General features: G+C 41.0%; 1 protein-coding gene across 1 annotated transcript in view; it reads right to left on the bottom strand.

The window, feature by feature from the left end:
• Positions 1-9,848, bottom strand: part of ap4b1 (adaptor related protein complex 4 subunit beta 1) — a 21,486-nt gene extending 11,638 nt beyond the window's left edge. The window contains exons 1-10 of the mRNA XM_020617217.1: positions 9,724-9,848; positions 9,328-9,463; positions 7,868-8,092; positions 7,653-7,783; positions 6,802-6,949; positions 5,104-5,377; positions 4,047-4,145; positions 2,631-2,742; positions 1,792-1,875; positions 1,543-1,646 (exon numbers count right to left, since the gene is read on the bottom strand). Coding sequence (XP_020472873.1) covers positions 1,543-1,646; positions 1,792-1,875; positions 2,631-2,742; positions 4,047-4,145; positions 5,104-5,377; positions 6,802-6,949; positions 7,653-7,783; positions 7,868-8,092; positions 9,328-9,440 — 1,290 coding nt within the window. The 5' untranslated portion in view covers positions 9,441-9,463; positions 9,724-9,848. The remainder of the gene's footprint in view (positions 1-1,542; positions 1,647-1,791; positions 1,876-2,630; positions 2,743-4,046; positions 4,146-5,103; positions 5,378-6,801; positions 6,950-7,652; positions 7,784-7,867; positions 8,093-9,327; positions 9,464-9,723) is intronic.
• Between the last annotated feature and the right edge of the window lie 2,059 nt (positions 9,849-11,907).

Here is an 11,907-nt window from a genome sequence, read left to right as displayed (position 1 = left end):
GTCGAGGCAGAAGGCCGCCCACCAAGAGCCGGGGTCTGTCGGAGGTTTCTTCCGTTAAAGGGAGTTTTTCCTCCCCACTGTCGCCAAGTGCTTGCTCAAGGGGATTTGTTGGGTTTTCCCTATGTAATAATATTGATAACAGTAAGGTCTAGACCTTACTTTGTAAAGTGTCCTGAGATGACTTTTGTTGTGATTTGGCGCTATACAAATAAAATTTGATTTGATTTGATATTTGGAGAAACAGGGTGTGGCCCACAGAACAATTGATTAGAGTGAAGGATCAGGCCACAGTGCAACAATCAGCCAGTAATAGAGACTGTATGATCACTTTATCAAACAGTGGGTTGGACAAGCAGAACACAGACTTGCAAAAATGTGACGTCTTCACCACTTTGCCTGAGGTCTACTTGCTGAGGTCCCTGTTTTACCCCTAAACCAACGACTGTATGTCTGTTGTGTCTGTCGTTTGTCTTCAGTAACTCTCAAACTAACAATGATATCAGCACCATTCCAAATGCCAGGAGTAGGTTTTCATGGCCAAGAAATCATATTATGAGGGTCAAATTATCATGAGAATATTGCTTTAATGGCATTATGGGGAAACTGAGTTGCTCTTGGTGGGGGTTTGTACTCTCTGAGTAATGTCTAGTACTTCTACTCCATTCCATTTCAGAGGTAAATATCGCCCTTTCTACTACATCTATTTGATAGTTGCAATGACTTCGCTGATTTTACATATAACTTAATAAAGTATGATGCATTATCACAGACTACACTACTCAACAGGATAAAAAGCTGTTAATGTTAGTTTACTAGCTACAACATTATTTGTTTTTTAGATGTGGAAACAAAAAAATGGTTTCATATCTCATATTTTCTCATAATATTAAATATTCATGACAAAATTAGCAACAAAGTAAAGAAAACAAGAAAAAATATACTTTATTATTGCATCTTTTAGTAGGATTTTTAGGTTGTGTGAGAATTCACTTCTATTCACTATTTAGTGCTACTGCAGTATTTACTCTCTGCTGGTTTGTTTCACTGACCAATTCTGAAAGATGAAATGTATGCTCTATGTAGTGCCCTCAAAAACATAACCATTAATGAAGTATAAAATTACTACAGGCTGCACATGCTGTTTGTCAGCTGTTTCATCAGCTGAGCCACATTCAACCAGTGAGAAGGGCACAAACAAAACAGCACAGACAGAAATATCTCCTGCCAAATAAAAAACAACTGTGCTCATGTAAGATCCCAGGAGTCGTTAGCGAAGCTGACTGAGAGAACATGAATAAAACTAGAAGGAACTATTCTGCATAATGATTACTTTAACTTTTGATACGTTAGGGATATTTTGTTGATATTTGTGTAGTTTTTAGTAACATTTTGTTTGCAGGCCTTGTACTTGTCATGGAGTAATTTTAAATTATGGTATAACTATTTTCTTTTAAGTAAGGGATGTGAATATTTCATGAATTGGTGACATTTTAACATCCAGACAGCGTATGGGTGTGGCAGCACTGTCAGCTAGGGCCTCACCTGGCTATCCTGCAGCGTCTCCTCGCAGCCCTCGAGACCCAAACACACTGTGTCGCTACACTGAGGACACACCCAGACCAGGTCACGCATGGTCCGCACCACCGCTGAGGAGAGCAGGTGGTGAGCGAGAGAGAGAGACCGAGTTATAAAATGACCCTTTTGTCTGACTGCCTCTGTGAAAACACAGCTGCTTACTGACAGCCTGCAATACGCATGCAGTGTGTGTCAGAGGGGGAAAACGAGTTTTACCAGAGGTGATGTGTTCCTGTTTGAGCCCAAGCAGCCCAGTAAGGATCTCTAGACACCTGTCGCTGTAGCTCCGTCCAATACGACCTGCACCCAAACCAGACAGGACAACACAGTTCAACCACAGTAAATCGAAGTCCCACAGCTCTTTGTTGTGATCTGGCGCTATGCAAATAAAACTGAATTGAATTGGCCCAACAAACAGGGAGAAACCAGAAACAACATTGTCATCCCTTATGTGGCTGGTTTATCAGAGAAGTTAAAAGGGATATTTCGCAACCACAATATCCCAGTTAACTTGAAGCCAGGGAACACCCTGCTGCATAGACTGGTCCACTCGAGGACACACAAACACATGGCCCAACACAGGAAGGCCAACTCCAGTGGACCAGAGTCAGCAGTCCACCTACACCTGAAGGACAAAGGACATTCTTTGTCCAGTTGATTTTTTTTGGTTTAGTATCTAGTTTTTTCAGTTTACTATGACCTGGATGACTGAGAATCTGCACAGACATCACTCAGGTAATCAAACAAGGATGATAATAGGAAATTCTTCTTCCCCATCACAAGTAAATAGATTTGAATATCATCGGCATAGCAGTGAAAAGACAGGCCGTACTTCTTGAAGGAAGATCCCAGTGGTAGTAGACATAATGAAAACAAAACTGGACTGGACAGAACGTTGGGGGACCCCACATGTAAAGGGAGTGACAGATGAGTAACCCTCAATACAAACAAAAAAATACTTCTATTGGACAAATAAGACACAAACAATTTCAGGGTGACACCACAAATAACATCATAGTTTTCATGATGTGATAGTAAAATACTATGATTCATACCTATCGCTGAGATTGCAGCCTGAGCAGTGTCAGCATTGACATCAGTGCAGTATCCTTTTAGCTCATCCAGTAACATTGCTACAGTCTCGTCATTCACCAGCTCCACCAGCACCTGCAGACACAACAGGACTGTCTGAACTACTGTTAACACTGGGTAGCAACTGTGGATGCCATTATCATTCAGTATTGCACTTCCATACAGTTGGAGGTCAAATTAGCAGGTTGAGGCTTTTAGTCTCGAGTGTGGTTCAAGCTTTTTTGTCATACACTGTCAGACATGTTGTTACCCTCATTTCTATATGTTTACAACAACAGATGCATGTTTAGCTCCCAAACATGCTAAAAATAATTATTAAAGGCATAGCTCAGCATTTTGGGAGCTCATTTTCTTGCAGAAAGTTCGATGAGAGGACTGGGTCTCATTCATTTCTAAGTGTTTTCTTAAGAAAAGGTCCTAAAATTATTCAGGAACACGTTTTTAAATGGCAGAATTATTCACAACTGTGCACTTATACTGATGAATCCCATATAAGTTGAAAGCACATTCCAGTCATTCCTTATTAGCATAGGTTAACGAGACTGTAGGGCCAAGTGCACAGGACTCTCACACAGAAACACAAAAGAGAAATTGAGAAAAACAGGAATGCTACAACAAAAGTCTAAAGATGTCTAAAGATGGTGAAGCAACAAAGTCCAAACCAAAGAAAACCTTGAGTAGTGATGAAGTGGAGAACAATGAATGAGCTGCTATATTCAGTAGCCTGACTAGTGGATATGAAATAAAACAAAAAAGACACATGGGATGCTCTTAATTGATCAGTGTATACTATAAGGAGCAGGGAGCACAACCGATAAAGTAAAAGGATGGTTTGAGCTCAAGACTGAGGCAACAAAACAAACACGGGAGAGAGACGCTGAGCAGTGGAGGAGGACAGGCCGGCCCAGAGTGATCTGAGCTGGACCAGCACATTGGGGCCACACATGGCTCTCTCAGCTGAGCGCATCTCCATGGTGCAGCCGGGTCCCTTGTATTTGTTTAAAAAGACCATAATGCTTTGTAAAATAATGGGAAAAATACAAAAAAAAAAAAAAAAATACTAATAATAACAAAACTTTTATTGTAACTTTAATCTTATAATATTATATAACTGTATAAGAACAATACTAAATTAGCAGTTGTTTCACACACATGTCAGCGCTCAAATGTGCATAAGTGTACTTTTGTTTTTTGTCATGTTAGTCATTATTCATAAGCTACGGTCAGGTTGCAGCCTAAAATGTGGAAACAGAAAATGGCAGCATAGCAGTAGTGAAAGTAGAAAAAAAGCACAACATTGGGAGGATAAAGATAAAAAGATGAAACAGTTATGACCTATTTGACTGAAGAAATGCACCACTGAGTCAAACAGGCATCACCTGCATCTTCCTTTGCTTGATGTATGCTGGCTCAGCATAGCCACAAAAGAAACGTTTGTAGTGAGCGCACATCAGGCCAGGGAGAGAACGCAACAGCAACTGCAGGAAGACACAATCATTTTATCACAATTTCATTTCCAAAATGTATCCACACTTGCACCTGAAAAGAAATTTCCACTGACAAAGAAAATACTGAACTAATAAAAGTAGTGCTGCCATAAATAATATACCCACAGCACACCAACACACACACGCACAAGCAAATGATTTGGCTTTCTCATGCAAACCATCTTGTCCAGAATTTGCATTGTGCCTCGCCAGTTGAGGCACTGTAAGTGAATTTATACATTTATGACAATTTCACCAACAACTGAAACACTGTGAGCTTCAAAAACACAGATGATAAGGTGGAAGTGTTGCATAGAAGTGCATAAAATTGTACAGGTGTACCTAATAAAGTGGCCAGCAAGTGTATTTTATGCCTCCGTGCTGGCAATAGCTGTGGCCAGAGGCATTATATTTTCGGGTTGTCCACCCTTGAAAAAGAGACTTCACCCCCGGTTAAACAAAGGTTAAAAAAATAAAGTAAAGCCAAATGTGATAGAAAAGGAAGAGAGACAATTGAATAAATAAATAAATTAACAAAAATAATATATGATCACAAAAATATATAAATAATGAAAAAGAAGTAGACTAATGACACAAGTAATTAACACGCAAGATATCACTGCAGCTCCAGACAGGTATATAGTATCTATATACACATACTGTACAGTATATACTCATGTGTACATATATTAAACCCCTTGACTTTTTGCACTTTATTTTGTTGTAGATTTAATTTTAAATAAATTGTACTGTAGTGGCCTTGAGTGCTCAAGACACTGTAACGTAGGAAACTATAGTACATGCAAAGTACATGCAAGCCACAGGGAACAGGGTACTGCAGCAGCCAAGACAGACGTCAGTACATGTCTACAGTTTCAAATGCTGCATTAATGACATGTGCAAATATTGTTAGACACCTCCTGTCCTAAGCACTTCACTTCACACTGACCTGTATGTGGCAGAGGGCAGTGAACCTCATCTCTCTGGATGCGCTCCCACAGGCGGCCAGCAGCGGCGCACGGAACCGCTCCACGGCCGCCAGGCTGACAGCGCAGAGGGTGGGGAAGAGGCTGAGCGTGGCGGCCATGACTGGAGGGTGGGGGCTGACCAGGGAGGCATCCAGCAGAGACAGGATGTCAAAGAGCTCGTCCTCTGACTGAGGCTGGTAGCGCTGGAGGATCCTCAGCACCTCGCACTGACCCCAAATGTCACACTCCTTCAGCCTGGGAGAACAGACACACACAGACTTGTAGACGTCCACCTAAAAATTTGTATGCTACTGAAACGAGCAAGATGGTGACCTCCAGTATCTGCTTGGTCTGTCAACAGGAATATGAGCTACAGGTGTGAACAGCATAGAGACAAAGGCATTTGTTAAAGGTAATTAATTGCTGAATGTAAATAGATAAAAGTGCTCTATTCAATAAACAAGATATTTGTAACAGTGTAGAAACAATCATCAGCCTGTGCCTTGTTGTTACACTGTGCAAGGATAAATTTCTCTTTACCAGCATCACTTTATTCAGCTTTCTTAGTTCTTGTGTGTGACTTTTGTACAACAGTGGGGTGAGGTGACAACAGTATCTTAAATGTCAAGCTTTTTGAATACAAAACAAAATCTTGAAGTTCCACATCCAGGGTGGAACATGTTTAGGCATCTAGACAGTCATCATATCTTATGGATAGTTATGACCTGTAGCCATAGGTTTTTGGATTAAATAAACAATATGTATGAGCTAAATAGAAGAATTGAGAGGTTCTAATAAGTGTATTTGTTTACATTTGGACAGACCCAGGCTGACTGTTGCCCCCTTTTACAGTCTTAAATTAATCACCTGCTGGATCCAGCTTCATATTTAGCATACAGATATCTGACTCAGCTACTGAATTAGAGCCTCTGATAAAAAGAGTAAATGTAATTTCCATCTCTGCCTGCATGTGTAGCATCATCCAATTCAGATTTTAATGTGAATTCTAACTTGAATCAAAAGTTAGGAACTAGTTTCTCCGGGAAGGCAGGAGAATAATATCACAAAGAAAACAAGTTCCTGGAAATGTCACTGGAGACTTTGTTGTGAAGCATCTAGAAAGGAAGCACTTGGGAGCAATTTAGCTGTGCTAATTAGATTAAGTGTCTTTAGATGAATGGTTTATGGTTACACAGAGATACAGGCTCAGTTCTGCAGATTCAGGCTCTGGTTTGACACAGAATGAACACAGAATCACGCTGAAGAAAAAACAAAGATGTTCTACTTTTAAGCAGCATTCAAACAAAGAAATCTAAAAACATTCCAGATTTAATACAATGCTCTGTGTGTGATGAATATCAGTTCCTTATTTTATCACTCTGTCATCAATCCTTCCATCTTATGTGGGCTGGACTAAGACGTAAGTGAGGGAAACATGGATGCAATTAGGGGAACTGCAGGTTTTCCTGACATATTTAAAATTTCATTAGTGTTCTTTTCATTGCTTGCGACATAATGTACTCTTCCTCCTCAGATCATACAGGGCAATAACAGACAGTATGCACTTAAAGGGTAGAAGTCTAGGTTTGTGCCAAAAAGCTAACTCCTATTTAAATATCCTCATTTTGACAGTTCTCATTTATGGGCATGATTCTGTGATGCTCTGACTGTGGACCAACCTGTTGAGGAGGTGATGGGTAATAGGTTTGTTAATAGCAACTCCTCCCTCCTCCTTCAGGATCTCCTCCAGAGCACGGAGGCAGTTCACCATTACCACGGGGTCTGGGTCTCTCAGCAGGCTGTACAGCTCATTCACCACTGCAGCATCTGGAAGAATCATCAAGAGGTTTGTGCAGGCATATACAAGTCATACCGCAAAAAAGATAATGCATACATCAGCAATAATTAAACAGTTCATCATTAAATTAAGTAACGATACAATTAGAGTTAAAAGAAATATAAATTCTATACATTATGATTTCCCTTGACAATGTCTAAACTCAGCTGCTGCGTCCTGTCGAAATCATCTAAATGCCACTGGAGGTCATTGTATGTGGGGTTTTAGATTGTTCTCATCCCTTTGTATGCAAAACTGTCCACCACCTTATTAAACTCCAGTGCTCTGAACAGGTCTCTGGCTGCTAACAGCTAATTCTGCACTCTGATATAACAAGGAGGTTTCCCTCTTTGTATATGGAACATTTTTCACCCATGACTTTTGCAATCTGAGCAGTTTAAGGCTCAACAACATGATGGCCTCCTCAGTTGTTTCTTTAAACTCCCATGTGTGCATGCATCTCTTAATGTCAAAGAGCCAGCTTTAAAGACAATTCTTCATGTGAGTGCTGTCTGATTAACCTGACAAAGACCACATATTAAACTGTAACAGTTTCTCTCAAAACTACAAACACTGCTGGACCTTGGGCTGCCTCCCTTCCCCATGCACCTTACAAGTGAGGTCAGGGTCCCAAGACTGGTCAATGAATGACAGGAATATGCAGAGAGAGTGAAAACCAGAAAGCCACCCCACCTATTTCTGAGCTGGGCTGGAGACTGTGTAGTTTGGCCCAGCCGAGCACGGCCACTCGTCGTACACAAGCTGCTCTGTCCCTGAGTCCTGCTGTCAGAGGCTGCTCCACATACTCCACCAGACTGGGTAACCTGGGACGCAGAGATACACATTATTCCAGCAATCCCAGGCAGATATGACGGCTTGTACTGAGGTGGATGTGTGCAGCACTTCACCTGAGATTGGTCATGTTCCTCAGAGCCAGGCTGCGGACCATAGGGTTGGGATCCTGACAGTCTTTCCTCAGTGTGTTGATGACCAGCAGAGACAGCTCTGGGTTTAAAGCAGCATAGGAACACAGGAAGACATAGACCAGTTTCTTCTGGACTATATCTACTGTGGCGCAAGCTTTTACCATCTCACTGAACAGGCCTGACACATCTACACCCTGTGACATCGTCCTGAGGCAGAGAGAGGGGAGTTGAAAAAGCCATGTAGAGGAGGAGAGTTGGAATGAGAGTACAGAGAGAGAAGGGGAAGGGGGAAGGAGAGGGGCAGTTGGGATAGAAGGGAGTTGGGGGAAAAAGAGGGAGAAAAAGTGAGAGAGTTGAGGAGAAAGAGGAAAATTGGGGAAGAGTAGAAGGTAAGATATCAATTGGGTAAAATGGGCAACGAGAGAACAGGACACAGGAAATATGATATAATAATCTAAACATGGGCAAGACGCAGAAAAGACAGACAGCATGCTATACGAGTGTTCTGCTGTCTGACTGAAGAAACACAGACAGGACCTAAAGGTAAACAGAAGAAGAAGAAGGAAACCAGGTTCCAGTGTTAACCTGAAAGAATCTAAAAGTGAAATATGGTCTGGAAGGCAAGCTTTCTTGAAATACTTGCATTTAAGGGGCTATTTCTGAAAGAGAAGAGGGCTGCTCTGCACAGAGTTATGAATGGTCCACTTGACCATTCATGATGCCTGTGTACTGCCACAGGCATCATGCCTGTTCACCGATTTATGTACAGCAGACTCATGTGTGGTGATGTTAACCACTAAGACTTTGAGCATTATCTGTTATGTCTTTAAAGGCATCATACCAGGGCGCCCACTTCCAGGGAGAGAAGTCACAGTACTAATTTGTCTCCACAGTTTGTCAAATTGTGGACTGATGAAACTTAGTGAAATGACTTTGTGTAACCTTTTCCAGCGTTGTGCAAATCAACAGATCTTGATCTTAAGCCTCCTGAGTTCTCTTTTTAACAAGACATGGTTTAACATGGTTCATTGAGTTCTCTTTTTAACAAGACATGGTTCACATCAGAAAACGCTTCTTGTCTTCAGCAAACTCAGCATATCTGTGCTTTTTATGTCAAAGTAGCTCCAGCCCACATCTGCAGTCTCGTTTCATTGGTAGGACTCATCACTCCAATTAGTTTTCATTGATGGTTTTAGCTGAAGGGCTCACATGCTTTTTCCACCCCACACTGTGACTGTTTGAATGATGTATTTAAGTTGGACAAGTGTAGTACAAAGATTTGTACCGTTATTTGATGTATTTTGTCTATTCATTATTATAAGGTAGATGAAGACCTGCCCATATGTTAAGACAATTTTAGGCATAAATTCAGGTCATTCTTGCCTCTGTAAATCACTGTGGCTAATGGAGAAGGCAGAGGGTGGAGAGTGTCTATGACCTACCTGATGACTTTGAGGACAGTGTTCCTGTAGCGCAGATGGTCAGACTGGACGTTGGGGTTGGACAGAGCTCTCCTCAACTCCCTCACGGTGTCCTCGGTGCCCAGATAAGGCATGGTGGCCGCTGACAGCCCGCACACTGACAAGAGAAACACATAACGCTGGCTCTCACATCCAAGTACATACATATACACAATTTAGGCATTTTTAACAGGGGGAACACATCTCGACACAAGACCAGTTTAGCGTTATACACAATTATAAGAGACCAGAAGAAAACAAATCATGACTTCATCGTACAAAATGAGCCAAAGGTAAAAACTATACACGTCTCAGCCTTGCAAATGTAAAATAAAATTTGCTACATTCACAATCTGTATTAAACAGTAAAAATATTACCGTTAAACACTTCAAATAAGGGATTTCATTAGTAACTCGACTTGGGTGACTGGATTGTTTACACCTCAAACATTTCCGACTTTCTTCTTCTTCTCTGGTTACGCAAACTAAACGCTGCAATGTCGTACTGCTGCCTCTGCTGGTTGTGCTCATTTTCAGCAGCTCTTTTCATTTTGTTATGCAATCCAACATCGTTTTTGGCTTGGGTTAGGGAAGGATGCATGGAATACTTCCTTTTTCTTTTTCCTCTATCACCTGTATTTACTGGCATGCTGCTGGTTGAGGTAGGAACACAACAGGCACTTCCTCCTTTGGGAACCATCAAAGAAAAACTATTTTCAAGCCACTGACGAGGTTCACTGATGTTTTCGGGTTGCTTTTCTACTTCAGCCAGAGGATGTCTTGTAATGGCATTATGTGTGGAATGGCATTATGAAATCTGAAGACTACCAGTGAATTCTGGGACACAATGTAGGGCCCAATGTCTGCATCAGAGGTCATGGGTCTTACAGCAGGACAATGATCCAAGGCAGACTTCAGAAAGCATCAGAAATGGTTTCAGACAATGAGCTGGAGAGTTCCGAAGTGGTCAGAAATGAGTCCAAATCTAAATCCCAAAGAGCACCTGTGGAGAGATCGGAGAACAGCAACTGGGAGAAGGAAGCCTTCAAATCTGAGACCTGGAGCAGTTGGCAAAAGAAGAGTGGTCCAAAACTCCAGTAGCGAGGGAGAAGAAACTCACTGATGGTCACAGGAAGTGATTGATTTCAGTTATTTCAGATTTCATTGATTTCAAGGGTGTGTTACCAAATATTTAAAATGAGGCTTTCAGTAATTCTGTCCAGTCCATTTCTGGAGAGTGTGGAGTGGATCAGATTTGGCATTTTTCTGCTTTGTTGTTGTTCCAATGGAAACAAAAGAAATAAATATGAGAATTTGTAACTGCAATAATTTTCTGGGAGAAGTGGTGTGTTATCTGACAGAAACACAGGGGTGCCAATATTTTTGTCCATGACTGTGTGTATATCCCTCCTGTTATGTTCATTTTTTAAGGCACAGCAGTGATGTTCCTGGGTTAACTTTACCATTACTAACCATTTCAATCACTATTTAGTGCAATGGTGTTCTTTACCTCTCAGATTATGGTTCAATGAGGATAATGCACTCTCTTTTCATAAAACATGCATGTTAAAACTTTTTTTAATGTACATTGGAAAGACCTACATTTAAAATACATGTTTTACATGCCATTGATTTTTTTAATGTTTCTTTTACATTTTGAAATCTTTTCTTTTTATGAAGTGATGTTGATAAATTAATGAGACATCTCTTGTACACCTCTTCTGTTCTGGGTCTAATTGACCCGAACGGTATCTTTGTAGTATAAACATGCAGGGGGAGGTTGCAAATATGTGAAATGAACCATTTTCATTTTATATGTTGATTATACCTATTAAGCCAAGCAGAAGTTTTATACCAATAAAATACTTTTAACTATTGTTTTTAGATGTTTTAACTTTACACCATAGCAGGAGGGATATATATATATATATTTACACACACACACACACACACACACACACATACAGTAGCATGCTTGGGGAGCACCATGGACTACACACACACACACACACACACACATACACATACACACGCAGGGACATGCCACAGTTGGGCATGGATTGTTGCTGTTGCCACAGTATAGCAGGTAAAACTGGCTTTATCAGGAATGGAGGAGCTGTCCAGGGTGCTCAGTGCTAACAAGGCTGGGGTGCAGAGTTCACTGAACTGACAGGAGTTGCATTTGTAGGAAAACTGGAAGCTATATTTTCCTCAAATTACTCTGGGATGTTACTCACAAACTGCAGTTTTATTTAAATGGCATTTAATCGCCACAAAGAAAGATAAAAGCTATTTTGCTACAGACCCTTTGCAGAGAAAATGCATACTATAGGAGAAGCAGCAGTCAATAATAATGAGCGATCCATTCACTTACTGCCAGGTGCTCCAGCTACAGGCCCTGATATCACAGAAAATTAGAAAATGACTGCCCTTCTCCTGCTGTGATAATGCACAATGTCTGCAGTGAAAAGGCAGAAGTGGTCAGACAAAACTGATGTATTTTTAAGTGAAACTCCAACAAAAACTTGAAGTTCACATCCCAAGTTAACACCCAAACTTCAG

The sequence above is a fragment of the Monopterus albus genome, unplaced genomic scaffold, assembly GCF_001952655.1.
Source record: "Monopterus albus unplaced genomic scaffold, M_albus_1.0 scaffold187.1, whole genome shotgun sequence".
Taxonomy (NCBI): domain Eukaryota; kingdom Metazoa; phylum Chordata; class Actinopteri; order Synbranchiformes; family Synbranchidae; genus Monopterus; species Monopterus albus.
This window is presented reverse-complemented; position numbering and strand designations above follow the sequence as displayed.